Source organism: Paralichthys olivaceus, chromosome 17 (assembly GCF_024713975.1).
Source record: "Paralichthys olivaceus isolate ysfri-2021 chromosome 17, ASM2471397v2, whole genome shotgun sequence".
NCBI classification, from domain to species: Eukaryota; Metazoa; Chordata; class Actinopteri; order Pleuronectiformes; family Paralichthyidae; genus Paralichthys; species Paralichthys olivaceus.
In genome coordinates, this window is record NC_091109.1 from 10,881,273 (window position 1) to 10,906,019 (window position 24,747).

At 43.8% G+C, this 24,747-nt stretch overlaps 2 protein-coding genes across 2 annotated transcripts; one reads left to right on the forward strand and one right to left on the reverse strand.

Moving 5' to 3' along the window:
* The first annotated feature begins 9,185 nt into the window (after positions 1 to 9,185).
* fzd8a (frizzled class receptor 8a) lies at positions 9,186 to 12,004 on the forward strand. Its single transcript, XM_020113464.2, has one exon. The coding sequence runs from the start codon at positions 9,638 to 9,640 to the stop codon at positions 11,381 to 11,383; it is 1,746 nt and encodes a 581-aa protein (XP_019969023.1). The 5' UTR covers positions 9,186 to 9,637; the 3' UTR covers positions 11,384 to 12,004.
* Positions 12,005 to 18,429: 6,425 nt separating this feature from the next.
* gjd4 (gap junction protein delta 4) lies at positions 18,430 to 21,530 on the reverse strand. Its single transcript, XM_020087237.2, has 2 exons — positions 21,337 to 21,530; positions 18,430 to 21,126 (listed from the first exon to the last, which is right to left on the reverse strand). Exons 1-2 carry the CDS (start codon positions 21,398 to 21,400, stop codon positions 19,934 to 19,936), a joined length of 1,257 nt encoding a protein of 418 aa, XP_019942796.2. The 5' UTR covers positions 21,401 to 21,530; the 3' UTR covers positions 18,430 to 19,933.
* Positions 21,531 to 24,747: the final 3,217 nt, after the last annotated feature.

Genomic DNA, 24,747 nt, shown 5'->3' on the forward strand with positions numbered 1-24,747 from the left:
TTAATAGGATGAATGTGTGCGAATCGGGGGTCAAATTATCCCTCGATATGTTTGGTACATTTCTTCTCATGGCAAAAGTCTAGATTAAATGTTTGAGACCTTTATTTGTTATCTTATCGAACATACCGTTTCCACACAACTCTACAGTGTAAGCCAATGCCCGGCCTACATAGTATAAGCATCAAATGTAGGTAACAGCAATTTTAATTAAGTCCAATGAATTATTTAACTGAAAACAACATGGCTGAGGTGGCAGCCAAAGCTTGTTGAGATTTGGAGGGGTTCCAGTCCTCAGGGAGACGAGGCAGCAAGGAGCGTGTAACAGATAAGGTCATCAGTGTCCCACTATCTGGCCTCGGGGAGTCTGGGTTTTCCCTCGTATACACACGTCTATGTTAACCCAGTGATTAGCCCAGTTAGATGAATACTATAAATAACGCCTCTGTTTACATAAATTAACATGCCTTCATCGAACTGTTAATGAGCAGTGTAGGATGCCCAGGGTAGCTTACGAGGGGGCGTCGCACAGCCTGTGATTTGAACAGCGAGAGCGTTCAGAGGGTTTGATCGTAGCCCGCCGAGCGCGAGTCGCAAACACCACAAGGTCGTTTGTGTTTTACGCATCTGCTGCCTCGTCGTGTCTCGGTCTCTCGCCCCCTGGATCTGGTTTCCCACCTCCCTACCTTGTCGTTTTCTGCCTCTCGCTCTCCCTCCTTCCTTCTGTCTGGCGGTCATCCTTGCCCTCGCCATCTGTTTCACAGTATGCCACACACAGCGACGGAGGGAAGTGGCATGGCGTTAAAGAGGAAAAGTGGAAATACTCGACACACATGCATAGAAGTAGAGTGTCTGGACTCGTGTAGCAGGGCTGCTTTAGAGATATCTAGTGAAAATTGACTTCATAAAAGTATCTGGAGTAAAGCTCAAAGATCCTTAAGGACTAACGCTGGACAAATGAGATGAGAAGATGGATACCACTCTCACTCTCGAATAGAAGCATATTGCCTTAAATATTGAAATATTTACTCTTTTCAAATGAGTGACACCCTCAAACTGTTAAACTAGTGTATTTCCTGAATCTGGTGATGCTGGTGGTCCAGTCATTCAGCTGTAAAAACCACTCTTGTGACTTTCCACTACCAACCAGCATTACTTACATTTCCATGAAACCTGCGTCACGTGATTGATGAAGTCCTGCATCTTGCAGGCTAAATTTGACACTCACCCCGTCATAGGGATCTAAAATTGTGTCTCCGACGGTCAAAAGTAAACAGAGATCATACCCCCTAATTAGCTGTTAGCTCTAACTGCATTGTGATCCATTTGTAGGGCAACCCGCTGAGTTGACAAGGTGCGTTTTATTCTGAAAATGCTGGTTTGTTATCATGTATTAAACAGTGTCTCACTGCACACTTGGTATGTGGGTGTGTCATTAGGTGCAAATTGGAAGAATTCACAATTATTAATGAGGTTTCAAAATATAAACCATCCACCCATCTGATACCTTCTGTACAGAGCGTTTCCTTTTTTATTAAACATATGAATTTCATATCCCACCTTCTTTTTCCACAGTGCAATGGAAACTTTAACACCCTGTCATTATTAATATTTGTTTCATCCACTGTGGCTCAAACCTGGAACAGGACTCCTGCTGATTTATGGAGGTATGGGTCCCATTTACTCGAAACTACATTATAGAGGAATTGCATAACAACCCCTATGTTTGACTTACAGCATCTGCTTGTGAACCACAGACAGGGACAGCATGTTGCATTACACTGAAGCTTTACACACAGATGAGAACCATACATCCCAACACAGAACCCTGCAGATTATGAGTTCAGGACAGATTCACACTCTATTGTTTCCATCGCTGTATTTTAAAAAAGAATCAAAGAGTTCATGAGACGTCCCGGCTGACACTGCAAGATCTAAACAAGGGATTTCTGAGCTTATAGCAGTTGACATGAAGAGACATTAATACCTTGAGAAGAGGTTGAGCAGGTTGAGTCGGAACAGGATGTATTCAGAGACTGCATGAATAGTAATGAGATGAGCTAATTAGCAGGACTCGCTTTCCCTTGCCTCCCTGTTGAAATGAATACAGAAACATTGTAACCCCTGTGACCCCTCGGCAGTCTGTCCAAGATCAGCCCTGACGCAAACAAACCAGCCCCTCCTCAGTGTCCCACCGCTGCGCACCGAGACGACGACAAGCAGCCGAGCACTGAGACCTATCCATGGCCCAGAGACAAGTGTTCCAGCCACATGTGCTGGAACCAGATGTCAGGGCTACCTGCTTAAGTGGCGCACATGTGTTGTTGTTCCAGGCGCGTAGGCTCCGGTTACACATGGGTAAAAAAAAAAAAATCAGCTCCGACAATTATATGGTCTAGTGTGTGTCTCTGTGTGGGTGTGTAGGTGTAATAAAAATTTTAACCCTTTGTAAATTTAAGTTGGAAATATTTCAATACCTGAGTTGAACACAGTTCATCACCTGTGAACAACACGTATTTCTGAAGACGATTCATCACCGACATTTGTGTGGAAAAGATGAATTTCTTTCAATCAAAATGCTGTTGGATCTAAGATCAGCCGCCTGTACGACATACAAAGTAAGAATACTGCAAACACACACACACGCATGAACAGTGTGTTGGTAATTTAGTATGTGAGTAAATGTACTCAATTACTTTACATGTTGGTCTGTTGAAATTGTTGTGGATTAAGGATAAAGTAGCACAAAATAAATCACGAAAAGAGAGGTAAGTCTTTTAGTGCCACTTCAAGGTTTGTGTTCTATTTTGGCTCACTGAATAAATTAAGTGCTGATTCAGTGCCGTCCCTTATCTATGTTCCCTCTCACAGATCAACATGTTAGAAGTCCTGAGCGTTCTGGACCCAGTCAAAACCAACGTGGTGCACTTCTATGAAAAGTTCCAGCTGAGAGGACAAATCTGTCTAGTGTTTGCAAAGCTGGACAGGAATCTGGAGCAGCTTCTCAGAGACAGAGAGAGCATGCCACTGTCTGTCAGTGAGATATGACCAATAGCACACCAGGTAAACACCATGGCCATATACAAAAAGAGTGTATAATATATAAGTATTGGCAGTTTACTCAAGATTTATATTAAACAGCCTTGAATCATGCTCCTTGATGATCTGTACACATCTGCACACTGGTCAACAGTGTGTTTAATCTACATTTATTCCTGCGTCCCTGCAGCTGCTGACGCACTGAGAAGCCCTGAGGGGACTCAGGGTCATCCACAGAGACTTGAATCCAGATAATGTCCTGCTGGTTAATCACCAGAACCAGCCATTCCACATCAAACTCATAGACTTCAGCTTGTCGCTCAGGACATCTGAAGTGAGACGCTGGATGGTGATGCAGCCTCTGGGTCACAGGTCGGTTCAATCTGCAAAGCTCATCTTTGGACATGTTTGCAGTTCAGTGTTCCGGCTGTAAATGATTGTTGAGTCTGTTTTCAATAAACATGTTGAATCTGACGTTGTACTCAAGAGCTCTTTTTGATCTTGTCCTCTACAAACAGGGCACATGAAGTCTCCCTGGGCTCTGCTCTTCTACACAGGAAACCAAAGTGTTCATCCAGAAAGAGTTAAAATATGAATTTTATTGTAGTGTGTGTGTGTGTGTGTGTGTGTGTGTGTGTGTGTGTGTTTCCTGAGCAGAAGAACTCTCTGTGGGCTTGCTTTACGTTTCTGGACACAGAGAACAAGTCGCATGCTGTTTTACAAGAATGGAAAAAAATCTGACAGGGGGTGTCGAGTAGCCGCCGTCATAGCAGCCAGAAAAGCAGACCTCTGCTGGCTGGCCAGATTCTCATGGTCCTTTGGCTGCGGGAGAACGAGTCAGACTCTCCGTGTGGAAGAGATGTTGTTTTTTAATTAGTTGTGAAAGTGAGATTTTGGGAAGAACCCACCCCACAGATTATGAAACAGATTCACGTCACTGCTTAGCAACTTACACTCACTTCCACTGTTTATGTAAGAACACGTGTGGCCCATTGTGTGGATTGCCACATTTTTACAGGGTTTATTCACCTTAATTACAAACACACACATAAATAAAATGTGCTGATTTAGACATACGCCTCTTTTTCTGAGATTTCTGCTGAACGACGGAGGTGAACGGCTCCACCACAAAGGTTAAAAACATTATTTTGTACGTATTTTATTTATTAGTAGTAATGAACCATTTACTGGTGCTTTGTATATCACTTCCAAACTATTAAAAATCCCTTTGGCTATAGAGTTTAACCTTTTGGTGATAAAACCACGTATCTCCCAAACAAGAAATGGACCCTCTCTCAATTATATAACGTTTTTCAGTTCCTCTTTTTCATTGACTTTTTTAAATCAGAAAGAATTTTCTCAAACCATGAAGGAATCCTTCAATTTTTAGTGAACTCACTTTGTCAAGTCTGGATTTGCACATTGGCCTTATTATTACATTTATTTTGGTCCAAATGTCACATGTAGGTGGTGAAGATCACAATCTAACATCCCACATCATGATTCTATAGAATGGATCTTTAAAGAATATATATAGTAATCCTTAATAAAGCCACTACGAACAACTTTATAATGAACTGTTTTGGTCCACAATGGCTTTTGTCGTGATCACAGTAAAAAGAAAATTCTGCAGGAACATTTCTTTCTAGAGAAAAATGTCACTATAACTTTAACCCTGTTGTGAAAGGGGACTACTTCTTTGGTAAAGATCTGGAGGAGGAAGTGGAACATGGACGTCTCGTAAGTGAATCCAAAACTATCTGCATGGTGAGGTACGTCTCGAGACAGATGAGAAAATATGCCTTTCTGTAACTGGGATGAACCGATCCTATGATAACAGAGCTCTGCAACACACAGAGATTATTTTTCTACTTTCTCAAATGAACTCTGGTTTCAGGTTTGGAGACTTTTCATTATTTTGCCCCCAATTTCCTTCTGTCCCTTTATAAGAAGGGTTAGGTTAGGTTATGGAAACATTCATACAATGTGTTTAGGTAACTTCTGTCAAATGCACTTAAAGTTCTCGAGCAGCTATTCTCAAGTAAAGTTGACTAGTATTACTCTCCATGCAAACACACACGTGGCCCCTGGTCGCTCAGAGAGGGACAGTGGCTGTAAGGAAGGATTTACTGGGGCCGCCTGTCCTCCCAGCAGTAGGCTGATTGGAGGGGCCGGCTGTGTTTGTTAAGGTAATGGGCCCAAGGTGAGCTAATTCACAGGGTACACGCTCCATGCTCTTGTCACCTCAGGAATACAGAGGGGTTTGCCGGCGGGGGCTGGGGCTGGAGGGGGAGGTTTTCAGCTCCCCTGCCTTCCCCACAATCCCCTCAGCCTAACTCCAGCTCCACCTGAAAGTGATTACCAGGCCAGCCGAGAGCAAACAAGCCCCATATGGAGTGTCTATAGTGGGGCTGAGGCTGGAGCCTGGGGAGCCCTCCTCCACCCCCCTTTGGAGAGGAGAGGCCTGAGCAAACACGGCTAATGAAGTCTTAACAAGTGGCCCCGGGTTAGCGCGAGCCCGCTAAATGCCACCGAGGCTCTTGGAATTGTGTCCAGCAGATTGGATAAATCTCCTCCAAGCTTTCCTTTACAAGATAAAGTTGCATTAGCATATCTCCGTCTCGCCATCTCCGAGTTGAGGCCGGGATCTGGAGAGCAGTCGCGCTCCATGGGCTTCCTCTCTTCAGCTGAAGCACTTGACTCCGACAGACAGAAAGGGACTTTAAACTGAACACATTAACTTTTGGATCTCGATGTGATTGTGGATTTTATTCATGGGCCAGAGAGAATTTCTTTGAGGCTTAATTCTATCTAAACCACATCAACTCTGCAACGCATACACCTGACGTCCAAAGTAGTTTCAGAGCTGCTGAAACGGAGAAGTCTGGAAAAACTGCTGGCACTGTTTTACTTTGAGAACTCCAGCTCACTGTTTTAGACTGGAGAGGCAGAAATGGAGACATTTGGAAACATGACGTAGACACAACCGCTTTCTAATTGGATGTTTTCAGTCGCGACGTTGCCTTCGCTGCTTCATCAGGCTCCTCTCACAAGACCCCCCCCCTTGAGGAACGCAACATGTATAATCAGTCACAAGCGTTGCTGCGCCTGTTGTTTTTGCGAAAGCTGTTTTAGATGATACAACTGTTTACATGTGTAGGAGATGAGCTATTATCCAAGCGATTACACCGCCACATGTCAGGCATTTTAGTCCAGAGATTTCCTAAGAGTAAATCATTATCTACAGAAACGCTGCCCTCTCTCCCTCTTATCTATCTTCCCTCTGTTCGCTCCATCACTCTCCCACACGGTGACCAGCACCTTACCCTCACTCCCTCTATTATTACGTGTCTGGCTTTCACACATCTCAAATCGCAGGGTTTATTATTGAGGAAATATCACGCCGTCCATTTTGCGCACAAACATACACACATACCTCCACCAGCCGAACTCTTGTTTCCTAATCAAAAGCAAACAGCCATTAACTGAGCTCCTTCCTTGTTATCTCTCGCCGGCGAGTCACTTAATCAATCTGTGCTCAGCAGATGCTCAGCTCGCTCTGGCTTATTCTATTCAATCTGTTAAAGAAAAAAAAAAAGTGGCGTCACATGATAAAGAACTGGCTCCACTCCAAACACAATACCTCCAAACTTAAACTCCCAACACCAGCCCGGCCCTCGCACACAATGTTACGTTTTGCTTGGATGAGAAACTCGGAGGATGATGCCCTCTTTTTAACACCGGTTGCATTTAAAGACCACACATTGGCCTCCGAGCCCCCAGACTTTACAGGAACTGTGAGTGTGTGTGTGTGTGTGTGTGTGCGTGCGTGTGTGTGTGTGTACACTCTCAGTCGGGGACAAAATGTCTGTTCAACAAGAGAGATCTCTTGTTGGGGAAATGAATATCGAGTTTCGAACAGATGTGCCGATCACATGTCTGGCCTCGCTCACCTCATTCGAACAGAAGCTGCATTCATTTAAATTCCCGAACCGTCTGTGATAGAGACAGTAATGATAGTCATGATAACACGGCATCAATTACACATCCCTATTTTTTGTTTTGGTTTGGTTTTTTTCAATATTTTTAGTGCGCACGAATATATTTTTAACATCCTTGTGTTGACCATCAGTAACTCATGAGTTCAATGTCTGATATGAAATGATTAGGATTGAAAGATTTCAGCCTTTGCAGTTCTGCTTATATAAGAACGATATTTGGGAATTTGTATCTTGAAGTGAAAACATTTTTATAATATACTGGAGTCCAGCACAAATACAAGTCATGCATTCACTGGGTACTAGAAGGTAAACATCCTCAAAGATATGAAAAAGCACAAGTTATATTTTATCGCAGCTAATTCATTACTACGTGAGACTTACTTAAAATTTTAAGTTGATGGTTTGGCAGACCCATATATTGTATGAGGCATGGGTGACACTGGCTGTCAGTGTTACAATGAAGACACAACTCTGTTTAACTCACATATTTTCGGCCACTTTCAGTTTTTGACTTTTCAGATAAGTCCGAACTACAATAACAGGTGTGAAAGGTGCCTCAGACCAATACAGCAACATGTAGTGTGAACAAAAGAGGTGGTCTCAGTCTGGATAAAAACTACCATGATTTGCTTCATTTGCAGTATGATGACACTTGTTTGGATACTACATTATTATTAGTTTGAGTCCAGTGCAGGTAAAGATCCTGTCTGCAAAATATTACTTGAGTAAAATAAGGACAAAGTCAAACATTAAATCACCTGCAGCAAAGTGTCCCCTGAGTATAATATTTTGGGTAGTTTAATCTGTGTAAGCTCATATGTTTTATATGTGAAATTTATTGAGTCAAGTCATCTGGTGGAGATGATAAAGAAGAGCACAAAGTATATAGTTTTTCATTCTGAAACTTGGAGAAATCACCAGAACATTGAGAAATTCAAGTGCAGTTCAAGTATCTCACAACCGCTCTGAAGTAGCATGTGAATAAATGTACTTTGTCACTTTTCACCACTGTAAATATCACACAAACCATTTCTGTGCCCAAAGCCATATCACACAACTGCTGTATAGTTCAGATCTGAGAAAATAACGACACACTATCCACCAAACCCTTCTAGAGGCAGTTCAGTGAGATGAGTGTGGAATCAGAGATCCTCAAACAGCCTCTGTGGGTATGTGAACTGTGCATGTTGACGCGCGCGCTCCGTGCGTTCTGCCGCGCTCGGTCTTTGCCTCGCGCAATTACGCCTCCCGCGGAGCTGTGTGCGAGCGTTAAACGAAACATTAGCACCTCATTTAAAAAATAAAACGGCCTTTTCACGAGCACAGACAGCTCCCTGGGTAGTCTTATCATGCGCAAATTAGCCAATTTACCAAACTGGCCTCTCTTACGCACTCACTCACACACAGAAACAATCATCTGAGGCTATAGACGCTTCCTCTTTCTGTCTGGTGTATGTGTTACCATTGTTGTGTTGTGACACTATCAACGATTGTGTGTTAGAGGAGGTTGCAAGACAGTGAGCAGAAAGTGTGGTCGCAGGGGAAGATTGTGCGTAATTTCTTATTAACATATCCTGTGCGTAAAATTCTTACCAACAGACCCTGTGCGTAAAATACACTAACAAATCTTCTGGTATTCATGTAGCAGTTATATATGTATTCATTTTATAAGATGAAAATTAGAATATTATGATCTTAACATCTGGAATAGATTTTAATCTTTGGATTCTGTTTTTCAGGAATTCATCACAGGGTTATAGTACTTTATTCTAAGAGCAACAGAGGATCCGTGCTTGACACACATCTATAAACACACACTTTAAACTGAACTCAACTTTGAAAACAGTTTTTGACTAAATAGATATCATATGAATGTGTTTAAGGCTCCAGGGTGTGTTTTATTAATCGTCAGCTGTAGATAACCATGCGTCACTTTTGTCTTCATGTCATACACGTCCCAGTGCCACAGACTCTGGCTACTAGATAATATGATCATGAGCTTTATAACAAAACATTTTGGGTAAAGAAGAAAAATAAATGATTGACACGTGTGAAGCACCACCCCCGCCGCTCTGTGATTGGGGCAGCGACCCCGGAGGTGGAGCCAGCCCGGCTCTGGTATATATCGACAGCGCTCAGTCTCCCAGGCTGATGATTTGTATGGGAACCAGGACTAAGGTGGGACGAGCCGACTGAATGTAGTCGATGTGTGTTTATTGAAAGAAAGAAACAAGGCCCCACGGTTTTTTTTATTTGTGGGTCGGACAGCAACACTTTGTTTTTTTTTATTCTGACACCAGAGGATACAGAGCGCAGCCTCCAGGAGAAGCTGGATTCATCTCTCAGCCATCTTGACTGCCGCTCGCCGCCCTGAAGGCTCGTTTTCTCCTCTCCTCCTCCTCCTCATCATCATCACCCTCCAAAGTAAACACGGCTTGCACATCGCTCGCAACTCCGTGCGAGATCCCGAGAGGAGCGAGATGGGCTCGCTGCGCAACGTTTAACGGGAGCGGAGCCAAGCGCAGGCGGCTGAGAGGATTTATTTGTAGCGTAGCAGCAGAAGAAGAAGAGGGAGGACGCGACGCGCCGCGCCGGAGACTATGGACCTGTTTGGGATTTACCTGCTCCTCTCCCTCGCTCTCCTGCCCAGATCCAGCTGCACCACGGCCAAGGAGATCACCTGCCAGGAGATAGCCGTGCCCCTGTGCAAGGGGATCGGCTACAACCACACCTACATGCCCAACCAGTTCAACCACGACACACAGGACGAGGCGGGACTGGAGGTGCACCAGTTCTGGCCTCTGGTCGAGATCCAGTGTTCCCCGGACCTGAAGTTTTTCCTGTGCAGCATGTACACCCCGATCTGCCTGGAGGACTACAAAAAACCTCTACCGCCGTGCCGGAGCGTGTGCGAGAGAGCCCGGGCCGGCTGCGCTCCCCTCATGCGGCAGTACGGCTTCCCCTGGCCGGACAGGATGAAGTGTGACCTGCTGCCGGTGCAGGGCAACCCCGACACCCTGTGCATGGATTATAATCGGACAGACTCCACCACAGTGTCTCCGGTGCTCTCCAAACCCACCAACCACCCCGGTAAGGGTTACAATCCCCCGAAAACTAAGCCTGCCAGACCCGGTGCGCCTGGGAAATACAAGCCGCCCGCCGCGCCGTGTGAGCTGGGGTGCAAGTGTCTGGAGCCCATGGTGCCGGTGAACACGGAGCGTCACCCTCTTTACAACCGTGTCAAAACAGGACAGATCCCGAACTGTGCCATGCCATGCCACAACCCCTACTTTACGCACGACGAGCGAGCGTTCACCGCGTTTTGGATAGGACTTTGGTCCGTGTTGTGCTTCGTGTCAACTTTCGCCACAGTCGCCACTTTCCTCATCGACATGGAGCGCTTCAAGTACCCGGAGAGACCCATCATCTTCCTGTCAGCGTGCTACATGTTCGTGTCCATCGGCTACATAGTGAGACTCATCGCCGGGCACGAGAAAGTTGCGTGCAACCGGGAGTTCGACGTGGAGCACATCCACTACGAGACCACGGGGCCCGCGCTCTGCACCGTGGTCTTTCTCCTCATCTACTTCTTCGGTATGGCCAGCTCCATCTGGTGGGTCATCCTCTCCCTCACCTGGTTCCTGGCGGCCGGGATGAAGTGGGGCAACGAGGCGATCGCGAGTTACTCTCAGTACTTCCACCTGGCTGCCTGGCTCATCCCCAGCATGAAGTCCATCGCGGTGCTGGCGCTGAGCTCCGTGGACGGGGACTCGGTGGCGGGCATCTGCTACGTGGGGAACCAGAACCTGGACAATCTGCGGGGCTTCGTGCTCGCCCCCTTGGTGATTTATTTATTCATCGGCACCATGTTCCTCCTGGCCGGATTTGTGTCCCTGTTCAGGATCCGCAGCGTAATCAAGCAAGGTGGCACCAAAACTGACAAACTGGAGAAGCTCATGATCAGAATAGGCATATTCACGGTGCTCTACACGGTGCCAGCGACTATCATAGTGGCGTGTTACTTTTACGAGCAGCACAACAGGCAGAGTTGGGAGATTACGCACAACTGCTCCAACTGTTTACTGGAGCGGGACCGCAGGAGTCCGGACTATGCAGTTTTTATGTTGAAGTACTTCATGTGCCTTCTAGTGGGCATCACGTCCGGAGTGTGGATCTGGTCCGGCAAGACCCTGGACTCGTGGAGGACTTTCTGCACCAGGTGCTGCTGGGGGAGCAAAGGCACCAGCGGCTCCATGTACAGCGACGTGAGCACGGGCCTGACGTGGAGGTCGGGCACGGCGAGCTCCGTGTCCTGCCCCAAGCAGATGCCATTGTCCCAGGTTTGAGTGCGTAAAAACAAAAGCGACCTTATTGGGGACTGCTAATCGTTTGGGAGATAACCCATCACTCCCTGTCTTAACCAATTTGCATTGTAATGAACTGCTGCTGAGGTGTCCCCCTGTCCTCACCCCTTTCCCCCACACACACACCTCTGTTGGGGGGAGAGAAACTGTTGAAACAATGTACCTGGCATTCACAGAGCTTAATTCCTCCCTGTTTATATGTATTAGTGGTACAGGCGGAGGCTTTTACGCAAACTGGGCATTACTTACATGACAGTTTCGTCCGTAAAGTAGCTTCATACAAAGAGCATTTGGCTTTTTTAATTATTATTATTATTACCATTTTATCTCCATAGTGCCAGATAACATTGTATCATTCAATCACATCAAAGATAGTTTAAATTAAAGCCTTAAGATAGTGGCCAAGTATTTTTTACGGGTCATTTCATTTTTTTTGTAATTTCAAAATGTATTTATATAAAAGTTATGTAAAAATGTGTACATTTGTGTATAAAAGAAAACTTTATAAGCTATTGTAAATTTGTACAAAGTGTAGATGTCTCTTTTTTGTGAGAAAGCAAATATGACCTTTATTTTGACAATAAAACATGGTGATGAATCTGAGTAACATGTGGAACTTTTGTAGTGTGTTTCCCATCATGCAGGCCCAGGCGTACCCTGTGGTTACTTGTGGTCACCGGCAGCAGCAATAGCAGCTTTTTTTTTTGAGGGTCCTGGCTAAAAGTGAAGCCCCCTTTTTAAACCATCACAGGCCGGTAATTAGAGGCAGGGGTTGCATCTGAGCATCTCCATAATTGTTAAGAGTCCTCTTCACATGCCTGCCGAAGCCCGCTTTCTTAATTTAGCAAAAAGAGGGAGTGGGTGAATGGGGAGGGGGGGTATAAATGCAGGGAACGGACCCTTTTCATCTGCAGAAAACTTTGATCTTTCTTTTTTAACGGCCCCAGAATAAAGGTGGTGTGTATTAGGAGAGGGTGTCTGATGTGCCAAGGCTCCCCCTAAACGTCCCCATTTGGACGCTTTGATAGACGTCCTACAAATGAAAGAGCATTATGGAAACCCTCTCTCCTTTTTTTTTGCTGGATTTGTCAGAGCTGAAACCTGCCAGAGCCCCTGCGTCTTGTGTTTGGGTTTTTTCTCTCCCTCTCTCTCTCGCAGGGCCTGAATTGAAACATCTTTTCCCCTCGGCTCAAGCTGTGTCAGTGAGTGCAGGGGCCTTGACATGAATGATATTGAAATAGCAATGAAAGCCCCACAGGTGGTCTGTTCACATGATCTCACATCTTAGGAGGCTCTAATCGAGGCGTTTTCTGCTACAAATGTATCTGGTTTGGTCCCAATTAACCCAATGCACTGGCATAAGATGATACTGTGCAACCCGCCGCAGAGATGTCTTTGATTTACTGGTCAATAGTGACAGTGGACTTTGTACTGTTTCGCTTTGTTCTTGCTTTATTCTTTTCACTATGCAGATGTGAAACCCTGAAGCGCCTTTTCAGTGTAAATCAGACGTGTAAACCCTGCACGGCCGCTGTCAGCGAACATGTGCTGGAAGGAAAAAATAAATATGGAGTTTTACAATGGAGACAGAGGCCGTCTTAACACCCCCCCCCCCCCCCCCCCTCCTCAGAGAGGTTCTCTGCAGTTTTAGTGTTTGTGTGGATTTTGAAATCATGTTGTTCAGTTGAAAGTTAGAAATATGTGCATGAGAAATTACCACTGCTCATTTGTTGGCTTGGTAAAGAGACATTTGGTCACATTTACATCATCCAATTCTGCAGCTTGTTGTTGTTTTTGTTGTTGTTTATTTCAGTGAGCAGCTCCAGCTCTGACTGCCAGCCTCACAGCAGTGACATTAATGTGCAGCCCCATCTAGTGGTGAAAGTAGCACTGTACAATTCCACATGACCCCACACTCCCGTTTAAAGAGTGTGACATGTTGGCTTGAAATGTTTAGAATGGTGTAATTGTTGCCCTTTCTTCTTGTTCCTGGTCCCTACATTATTTAAGACAGAGATTCTTAATTACTCTCAGCCAAGGACCCCCTCCAGGATAGAAAATATTCTGGGGATCCCCCCTCTTACATGTCCCTTGGAATAATTGGACATAGCCTGGTTTATATGAAAGGACACCACAAGAGAAATGTGTGAGAAGGAATGTAAATGTGTATTTTAAACATTTTCACCATGTCAACACATACTGTATACTGTGATGTTTTTAATGGATGAATCTCTGGCAGTGTGCCACAGACCCATATTTGAGAACCACTGGTTTAAGACACACACACACACGTCTCTGAAGTCCCTGCACAAGCAACATAGCTACTAAATTAGTATACTACCGTAACAACAGCTGCACTCTTGTTACGGAAAAATCTTTAAAGGGACGTTGAAGAAGAATCAGGAATTTTATTGTTTTTGTGCAAGCACAACAAAATCACAAATAGTGTTGTCCTTAAATCACATTGTGTCTGTTGACTGCCTGCAGATTTAGGGAAAGGAAACAATGTAAAAGGTAAGCAACTGTATGATAAAATCAACAAATATAAGCAAAAGCATTAAATTAAATTTAAGACAACACAATTATGCACTTACTGCAAAGTGTATTTAAGTGGTATGTATATGTGATATTTATTGCACAGTTAAAGTTTTAAGGTTATATATATATATTGCACGTGATAAATGTGATGTGTGGAGTCAAACTCTTTGGAGGAAGCATGTTATGTGATGTTTCTGAGTAAATCTATTAATTAAAAGGTGCAAAAACAAACCCTGGGAAATTAAACTAAAAGTATCTTTGAAAAAAGGGGAAATAAATCGATTAAAAACTTGTTGCTCTGTCCCACCGCTGACTAGTGAACGACATTTTACTTCAGCCTCACCCAAGTGGACTCCACCTCCTGCTCAGGTAAGTTTAGGAGGAGCGTCTCTTCTACATCAAAAATATAGAATTAAACAAAATCACAAACAAAGTATTTGTGTTTCTTTTCTTATTTTCAGCTGATGTCACATTTTATTCCGGGCTCATGAACCAACTTAATTTACTGCAGAGGTATTCCATCTTCTTTTTAAAAAAATGCCTGTCAAATGAATCCTGACAACATGACAAACACACATCATTACAACTGGGCCAAAGTCCTGAAACGTAACTTTGAGGAAACAGACAACGACAAACAATCAGTTATTTGTGTATCTTGAATGAATGATTAATAGATGAACTGAGATTTGGGATTAAAATGAATTACAATCCAACACAAAGTCACAGGTAATGTTGGGAAACATCCAAAAAGGGATAGAAGCAAAGGTTTCACCCTCATAATTCTATAAAACACTAAGTTAATGACCTGATGGATGTCAGAGTGTCTCTTCCTCATGTTGTATCAAATTAATTGAGGACAAAGAACATTATAATTATTACTAGGCACCCCCCCAACCCCCACCTTCCCAACGTGTCTGACTCCGTCCCCACAGACGCACCAACTGTCCAGGAACATAAAAGCAGCAGGTCCTGACTCGGCTCCTTCACACAAACATTATAATTTACAGGTAACAGGCCGTTTCCTCCATGAAGCTGCCGTGCAACAGGGGAAGTATATGAGAGTAAGAAGCAAGCAGTGCTTCTCACAGACGGGGCAGGGCTGGAACAATTGCTGGGTATTAACTGGTAATAGCTCAGGTCAAGTCTGAGTTTATGGTCTGTTTTTATGAGGGACTGTTTTGCGGACAGGACACAACTGAATCCTGCTGGGGCCTGTTCTCATTTACCAGCTGTGGCCCACAGCAAACAGAACTGTCACACATCCCTCAAACCCAGCACAAGTGTGAGAATTGATCTCTTCATGATGCAGCCTCCGTTTGATTGAAACGTCTGCTCTCCCATCTTCTGCGTCCGGGTGTTGAAGCCTCACTCGCGGGAGCCGGGAGCGGCGCTCTGACATCACGGCCTATCAAATATTAACGTCAGCGTTTGATGAGAGGAAGACACAGGAGAGTGGGGGGGTGATAGGCAGGTCAGGCCTTTTGATATTATTGATCCATCTGATACACAAGAGTGAAGCTTTTGTGAGCATCAGGAATTGTTCTTTATCTAACGGAGTCTTCTCACCGTTATGTGTTTAGGTTTCTATTGAGCTAATAAATGGACAACTGTGTTAAAATGAGGTGAAGATTTTTACATTCATACCCAAAAGTCTTCATAACCTCAGTATGTACGTGGAAAGAAGTAGTTTTAAAAGTGTAAACATGTAGTTACATGTAGGTTTTGTAAACATGAACTTGGTTGGTGTTATTTCTCTGTATTTTCCACATTTCATTTGACAGTGGAAGATGAATTACAACACTAAAACCCCAGAGTTTGCATGGTTGCATTCTTCGAAGCATGAAGCATAACAGTGACCCTGGGTTTGCAGTGACCCATTTAGATTAATGGTGAAGCTGCTGACCTGCAGCTCAGGCGCTTTATTCCCGACTGAGCATTTCAGATGCCAGATGTTGGAGAAAAAAAAATACAGGAGGTCGGTATTTCTCAGTCCCGTCAGGCTGCAGGGTTGTAGATTCTGAGGGAGGTGCACGTCACTGAGAATGTTGCAGTTTGGAAGAAGGTCGAGGTCAGTCTCTGACTTTTATCTCAGTCTTCTGAATAGTGTGCTTAACCATATTTATGTTGTCTGTTATAACAGGACTTTTTGTTACTGTCAGTCATGTAGTTTTCCACCAGTAAATGCTTCAGTGCAGCGCTGTGAGCCAGACTAATGAAGATATCAGCAGAAATGTCTGACCCCCCCCGATGACAAAGTAACAAGGTTTAGTCCTTACAGTACCACCCCCCCCCCCCCCACACACACACACAGTTTCATGATAGACATGATCACAAAAGAAATAAACTTGTCATCTGACACTCCAGGTGTTTTCCTACATTCACTCTGACTGTGATCAGCTCAGTCCAAAGATTGTTGCTGCACTGAAAAGATGTGGTGTCGTGGTTCTGATGATAAATAATCACTGAGCAGCGTGTGTGAACATTAAAGAATAATTTAAGTTGCAGCCACATGTTTTTGGGGTGTTATGATAATAAATTCTCTTGGGAAGAGAGAAGGTTGCTCTAAATCTTGGAATTCGAATAGAAACAATATCATTTATCATAGTGGAATATTGTAAGGGCAATACATTTAAACATCCAGACAGTATTTTTCTATGAAATGCGGCAGAGTTATTTTGTGGAATGTAAATGTAGAATTAATAGAATCCTCTGTGTCACTGTGCAAAAAGAGAATTGGAAATACTGTAAAAATTTGATTTGCAATGAAAATGAGCCCTTTTAGATTCTGTTGCTCAAAGTGTATTCAGAGCAAATATCCTTCCTTCTATATGTAATAATATAAGACAATATATGTAGATACACTCAAGCACTTGATTTAGGAACCCTGCAGTTTGTCTACACTTGTGACGTAGATGAAGATCAGATCACATTTTAATGACCAGTGATGCTAGAAATCCATCAGTACAAATTGTTCGCACACATACACAGTATTTCCACAGGGACCTAATACATTTACACATTTGGCTTTAAATGTAATACCACACTTATACCACGTGGGGGAAACGTTACCTAAATGATGTCATGTTACACTGGTGAGAGGGTTTTGTCCAAACAATAAAGCAAAGATCACAAGTAATTATCCAGTAAGAGCAGCACCACAGTCGTCTGCCTCCATTGTATCAGCTGAAGTACTGGCCACTTGTATCTATGTGAATTTACTGTCATTGTTTCTACAGATGGGTCTAAACTGTGAGGCTCGGTGTTGGACTCTGGCTGTCCTGCAACGAGCGTCATACGAATCAGACCCTCTCCAAGACACACAGCCTGAGATGTAGTTTTTCATGTGGAAAACACAAAAGCAAAACCCTGAGGTTCAGGGTCTTTTACCTGCAGAGAAAAAGGCACGAAGGCCTCTGGTTTAACTCTCCCAGCTCACTCAGGAAGTGTTCAGGGTTGAATAGTAGTCTTCATCAAAATGAGAAAATAACCATATAAATACAGATACTCCCAGTTTTAAAATTGATGCACACATTTGGGATTGTGTAAATACAACTGAACACATTAACTTGAATATTAGAGCTTTAATTACAATAATCATGCATAAAGTTTTGTTTATATTTTACTAATGTGCAAAACAATTCTACTCTTCAAATTTTACTTCAAGAAACATTTTCATGAACACATCTGCCACAATTCAAAAAACTGAACAATCTCAGCTTATCATTCAATAAAAACACAGTACTTATGTTTCCTCTTTTACAGTATGTACACCTGTAATACAGATTCCACTCGCAGCAACTGAAGTTCTTTGATATATCATGTAAAGACTCACAGACTTGGGTCAAGTTAACCAATGAGCGGGGTTTAATATTGAAAACGTTCCGTGACTGTTAACATGAAACCGGACACCTGAGGGGACTTGAGGAAGAATGGGGCCCCACAGTTAAATTTTGCCCCAGGGCCCGACAGTGGGAGGATCCAGCCCTGGTTCCCAGTCTGACCTGCAGAGCCACATTTCAACAAAGAGCTAAAAGCACAACACAACCCATCAAGCACTGAAGACTTGCCAGTTCTGGTTAATAATAATAATCTGGCTACAAATTAAAATGAAAAAAAGGAACCTTAAATATATAAAGCATCTTTATCTCATTCACCACAGCTTTTCTAAAGACAAATATTCACATTTCTAATAATTTCCTCCCAACACCAGACTCACTGATTTCAAGTTTTGGATTCAACATGGCAGCATTTCACTTCACTGGAGCGCAGCATGACGTCAAACAGTACTGAAGCTATGACAGCACATGGACTGGACCAAACAATAGTTTCATTAAAGTGCTTTGAAAATTACGCCATCGTCAATGTCATAGTATTCTTGATAGAATGTCAATAAATCAAATGAAAAGATATCTATTACACAAAGATCATTTTCTATTTGAGTCATTAAGTGAAACACTTATACACGAATACATAATTACACATGAAAGGTAACAACATTTTATTGGAATATAACCTGAATACATTTGTATGTATAACTAGCAATATTCTGAGTTTGTGCAATCAGTGGTTATTCAATATTTTCAATTACAGCAACAAAAAAATAGCACTCGATGAAAAATATTATTCAGTGTAAAGAAGTCATGGCTCTTCATATGTCTCATTGCCAGAATGTTCATCTTCCCACATACATTAGAGTACAGAAGTACAGCTTGGCTTTTACAGTCAACACTGGGTGTGTGCAGAACTTGTGTCCCAGTGAACCCCCCCCCCCCCTGAGGTCGTGCTTCTTTGGGTGCAGCGCTCCATGGATACAGGTGAGATATGACGCCAGGAGCTTTTTGTGCTGCTTCAAAAGAGCCCATAAGAGGAGGAAGATCAAAAGCTCTCCATTTACACAAAGACTGGCCCCTCAGCTATAGAGCGACAATCCAGGGGTGATGCTGCTGATTTACTGTGGGAGTGTCACAGTCCCGGGAGGTTCAGAAACTGCTGAGAAACCCAGAAACCTCTCAGCAAAATGCAAAATGGTTTTATTATTATCATTTCTGTGATCGACACGTGTCCCACATTAGAGATTGAGCTTTGACGGGAAATCAAAGTGAGCAGGGTGCAGATATCCTGAAGGGCAGCAGACCACGCTGCTCCTTTGCAGAGCTCCGCCATGCTCTATTTCTAGTGTGAGTGTATGTTAAGGCTTGTATTCCTCCTAAGCTCCACGAGGCCCTGAAATAGAGTGACAAGCTGTCTCCATAAATACAGAGCCCCTATGGGGGAACCTAATTGCTTTGTGATCCTATGCTGGCTTTAGGGGACTTCGTCGTGTCCTTCTCTTCTGACAGAGGAATCCTATTCTCTTCCCCGAGCCAAGTAACAGCACCAAAGCAAGATGACCGTCTCTCATTACGACCTCCAAAAAGGTTACCATAACATCCAGGCTCCGGGCCCATAGGCTACCTGCATCCACATTAACCCCCGTGACCCTCGCACACCAGAGAAGGTCTTTGGGTGTATCATAAAGAATGACGATGGTAGGGGTGGGTGTTTGTTTAGGTGGGAAGTTAAGGCCTGCTTTTGTTTATGAACAGTCTGTCATAGTGGTGGGGAAATGCCAACAAGGGGACAAACAGGTGGACTGCACTCTTTTTAGATGTTCTCAAGGTTGAGATTTGCTCAGGGACACTTGAGGCTCGAGTGTCCTGTCATTCCTGACCTGTTTTGTTATGACTTTACAAAGTCATGACTTAAATTCTTGTTGTTTTGCATCACTGGGATAGAAACAAAGGCAATGTGTGTGATTGCGCCTCGGTGAATAAATTGATGTTCTGGATTCTCCGAGTGGCAGTGCTGCCTGTGTTGTAAACTGAGGTAGAGAGCAGGGCAGGAAGTCAGCTCCAACAGTTGCTGCCGCTGTGTAAACCCAATCCCTTTCTCACATTACTCTCACATCCATGTGCCTCACTCTTAGGATTCAAAATAACCTGGAAATGAAAGCAGTCAAACCCACTCTGATCTCTTGTCCTGTGCATCATCATTGCTCTGAAGCTCTGCACCACTACCCAGCTCCACCAGCGTGTACTGACCCACCCTTCTCGTACAGGTTTTTGCTGCTGTGGAACCATCCCCAGTTGGCCCCACCGATGCCCCAGGGGGCAACCCAAGGTCCCGTCTGGGGGGAGGGGGCGGTTTGACTCTATTCCGTTTGCTAACGCGAATGGATCTGGGCGTCCCCATTGGCTCTGGGGGACAGAGAGCCACCTCGCTGCCGTTTCTTTCCGGAGGCTCCTCTTGGGTGACAGAATAACCGTTGTTCCCGTTGGTGTTGCCTCCTGTGGATCCTGGAGAGCGGTGAAGAGAGGAGTTCTCCAAGAGAGGTGGCTCTACAGCTAAAGCAAGCACCCCCCCTCCACTGCCTCGCCTCTTCCGGAAACCCCCCATTTGACCAGCTTCCCCCTCTAAATCCTGCTGAGCCAGGGGGGCATTTATGTCCATTCCCTTAGAAGTCCCCCCGCCTGAAAGGAAACATTGCTCTTCCTCACATATTTTCGCCACCATCATCTTCTTCATGCTCTTCTGCGTCACTGAGCGCTTGATTGCGCAGATGAAATCCAACACGTTTAAGAAAAGGGACAGAGCAGCCCCGCCAAGCATGAAGTTGAGCATCACGGTCTTCTCTGTGGGCCTGGAGATGTAGCAGTCCACCTGGGTGGTGCACGGCGGATGCTGGCACAGGAACCTCCTGGGGATATAGAAACCAAACAGATAGTAGTGAGCAGCTCCAAACCCAGCCTCCAGCAAAGTCCTAAACATCAGATGTAGGATGTATCCTCCCGTGAAGCTCTCAGCTACCAGAGGTGCCTTGTTCATGGACGTCTTGCTGAACGGCTCCTGACGGATCTTGAACAATGGCGTGGCGTGACCAGAGGTGTTCAGATCCACGCAGAGGCCATTGGACACTTTGTGAACCACGTAGATGATGAAGATGAAGTAAGGGAGACACAAGGTGACGAGCTGCACCAGCCAGAAGCGGAAGAGTGAGATGGGGGAGAACAGATCGTAGCACACGTTGGCGCAACCAGGCTGAATGGTGTTGCACACGAATCGCTCCTGCTCGTCCTGGTAGAGAGGGTAACCAGCGAAGAGGAGGATCAGGATGCGGAGGACGAGCATCACAATGAGCCACACCTTCCCTGGAAGGAACACACATTGGAATTTTAAAATGCTCTGATTGGACTCATTAATTAATGTGCGATGCAGAAACATTTGCAGATTTCATGATAGTAAAAAAAAACATTTGAAAATCTGAAATTCCTCTGGAGTTTAAACATCCACAGAGGAGCTGAAATATTTCTGTGCACATAAATCATACAAGAATGATATATTTAAATAAGCCAACTCACCCATCAAAGTGATGCTGTGATTGACAGAGATGAAGATGATCTCAGAAGCACTTGGTCCTGCCATGATTACACACTTGATCTTCTGGTCCTCAGGTTCCAGGCCACATCAAAAACTAAGCCACCACCTCAAGCCTTATCCAACTACCTTTCTTCTCCTCCTTCCACATCTACCCTTTCCCAGGGGCAGAGTTGTTTCCAGTGGCACAACTACCTCCAGGCACACAAAGTTTCCAGTGACAATCTGAAACAGAGATTCTCTCCTCTGAACCACGCAGACCCTCTTGTCTTACCTCTGCCTCTGTCCCCTGCAGACAACTGCCGTGTGTCCTCAGACAACGGAAGACAGGAGTGAGCCCCATTGTGGGTCTATTCTTAAACACACTTCCAGCACGCCGCCGTCCTGGCATTGCAGAGATATTTTGGTGCTGCTGGTCGTCTTTACAGGAGAGGAGCGAGCCTCCTCACTCACTCACTCACTCTAAACGGCAGTATTAAGTTCTCAAGCACAATGGCAAGCGCATTCAAACCGGACGCTCCATAACAGACACCAACGTTCACCGTGCATCTTCCAGTGATAAATCAAGGTGCGGATATGCAGAAGGTGGATTAGCCCTCGTGAAATGAGAGCAGGCTGTAAACTGTATTCTCCCACAGCTGATGCCAGTTTATGAGCGACAAAACCGATTTTATGATCATTTAACATCATGTGAAGTCAAGGTATTTATTAATTATTAACCTGAAAAAGTTAAGTTCTGACAATTAAATCAACCACATTAGCCTGTTGGACTGATGCATGCTTTCAAACATTCTTCTTTCAGGTCTACCCAAGAACACACTTCAGTTACAATTCATTCAACAAGAAGAGCACACACGACGCCCATTGTTACACTGGTTACCTGTTAGACTTCCTATTGATTTTGAAATTAACACAATTTATCAGAAATGCTTGTTGTTTATGAAACAGTAAGGTCCCTTTTTTTGAACCTGACGCATGTAAAGTGTTGTTGGCTCTTGCTATAGAAACTCAGGTTATTAGTATTAGTATTATTAAGGTCCTCTGGTTCTTCTGTTTAAGCTCTGACTGAAAATTTGGTTATGCTGCTATCTATATATATATATATATATATATATATATCATTTCTTTTATGGTGGTCTTTTCTATTATTCTATTCTATTATTGATTGCTTAGGTTTCATTTACAAATGTTTGAACATCCTATATTTCATTAATCATTTGTAAAGCACTGAATTTGTGAAAAGCTTGGTTATGGGCTAAGTGAGATGGGGGAGTGTAATTGATTCTATTTAAAATTCATAAAGCAGCTAGAACAGAAAAGTGCTGCAATTTATTCAAATGAACAATGTCGACCTGGAACTGGGGATTTTTCAAAAACACAACACGGAACAAAATGTCACATGAGCGATCCACAGCGTAAAGGAGGGATAGTATCACATTATTTGGAAATTAAACAGATAACTGTCATTGTCTTAATACATATGTCATCTCTTCCACTTCAGATGTCAACTGTTGACCATTTGAATGCAATAGGTCATATTTAATTACCAACAACTCCATTTATCTTTTCTATTTCTGGACAAAGACTAATGAAATGATTTCTGCATGGAGATAGAGGGAGGGTCATCTCCGACCCACTTCCCCGTGACGGCTTTCATCACCAGCATTAAGAGTGAACATCTCCAAGGAGAAGGACACTAAAAAACAAACCCCATACAAGTTTAGGACACTCAACTGAAGGACAAACATGAACCCCACCACCTCATAACAAACAACCACCCTCACACAACCACCACCCTCACACAACCACCCTCACACAACCACCCTCACACAACCACTGCAGCACAGTGACTGAGCCTGTGACCTGTCAGCCTGTACTTAAAGTGGAACGTACCATCTGCCCAATTAAGCATGGGGGGGTTAAACAGGTGCAACCATTCCAGAAACACTCAGCAACATATAAAATGCTAATTTAAGATATTTTGACGATATGGACAAGTGAAGTTAACATGCATGCTCACATGCACACACACTCACATGTCTTCAGAATGTAATTTAGTGCAGAACAGTTTTAATTTTCCCTTCAGCTGCTTGAGACAGTCTGATTGCTGCTGAAAGGGCAATGAGGAACACCTGATTTCACTTGTGCTGCAGCAACACACACACACACACACACACACACACACACACACACACACACACACACGCACACACACACAAACACACACACTGCTGCATTTATACAATATAAACTTGCTGTCTTTCTGCACAACAGACGTAATTTAATATTGGGTGGGATGCTGCCAGAAGGAGGGATGTTGAGGGAGGGGGGCTGGGATTTATATCTGTGTCAACCACTGAGAATTTGTGCTTTTTGCAAATAAAAACTGAGAAGAGTGGAATATGTGAAGCATTAAAACTGAACACTGCTTCTCCATTTTTAGTTGTGACCTGGAAATAGACAGTAGACCGGCTCCAGACGACCTGAGAGAATCACGTATCAGTACATCAGAAAAGCACATAAACCTGCAAATGGTAAAATATATGGGTTTTATGGAGGATCAGGCAATCTTTCATTATCTTAAAGCTGCACTTATATTTTCATATAAGCAAAAGGTCAAGTGGCAATGACTCCTCAGAGAATTATCTCGACTCAGCCGTTCCTTTCAGCTCCACGGAGCTCACACAGTTTCCAGCAGGAAGGAGTAAACCCACTGTGCAGCATGTGGTAGAGACTAAAATCAAAGCCAAAAGGAGAGTGAGTACTCACACAGCTCCAAAGGAATGCCAATGTTGATACATACTGTGTATTTAGGGTGTAGCAGGCATCTGTTTGCTAATATGACAAAATATAAAATACAACTTGAAGCAGTTTACAGATGTATTCCTATGTTAGAGCTAAAGTCACACACTCTATCATGGTATGAAAGCCCAGCGTTTCCATGCATGTTCTCCGGTGTCTGCTTTTGACATTTTTTTGGAAAGATCACTGTGCACACGGAAACATCTTTTGGCACCAAGGACAAAAATAACGCTTCAAGACACAAATGTCACTTTAGAGAAAATAAACATGACAATAAATGGTCTTGACGTTTGAGGCTCATCCTTGCAGCTTTTACACAATCGGATGTTGTGCAGCTGGAACATTCACGTCTGAATAAAAGCTCCTGTTGTGTCGTTAAACTGAGTCAAGATATCAAATCTTTCTAAAATTCTCTGAAAGGAATTTGGAAAGTGTTTTCACAGAAGCTCACGGCACCTCTTCATTGTTTTGAATTGACTTGTATAACACTTCAGCAGAGGGGTGATTGAAATGCAAATGAAGGCTAATATAGAGGATTAAATGTGTCCCAGAGTGACAGTATGGCAGAGTGTAATCTCTGTATTAGCACTTGC

Excerpts from the sequence above, each read along its gene's own strand:
- gjd4 (XM_020087237.2), bottom strand. The coding sequence starts at position 21,400 with ATGGCAGGACCAAGTGCTTCTGAGATCATCTTCATCTCTGTCAATCAC. Across the intron at positions 21,127-21,336 it reads TCACAGCATCACTTTGATGG|GGAAGGTGTGGCTCATTGTG; the intron begins GTGAGTTGGCTT and ends TGTTCCTTCCAG.
- fzd8a (XM_020113464.2), top strand. The coding sequence starts at position 9,638 with ATGGACCTGTTTGGGATTTACCTGCTCCTCTCCCTCGCTCTCCTGCCC.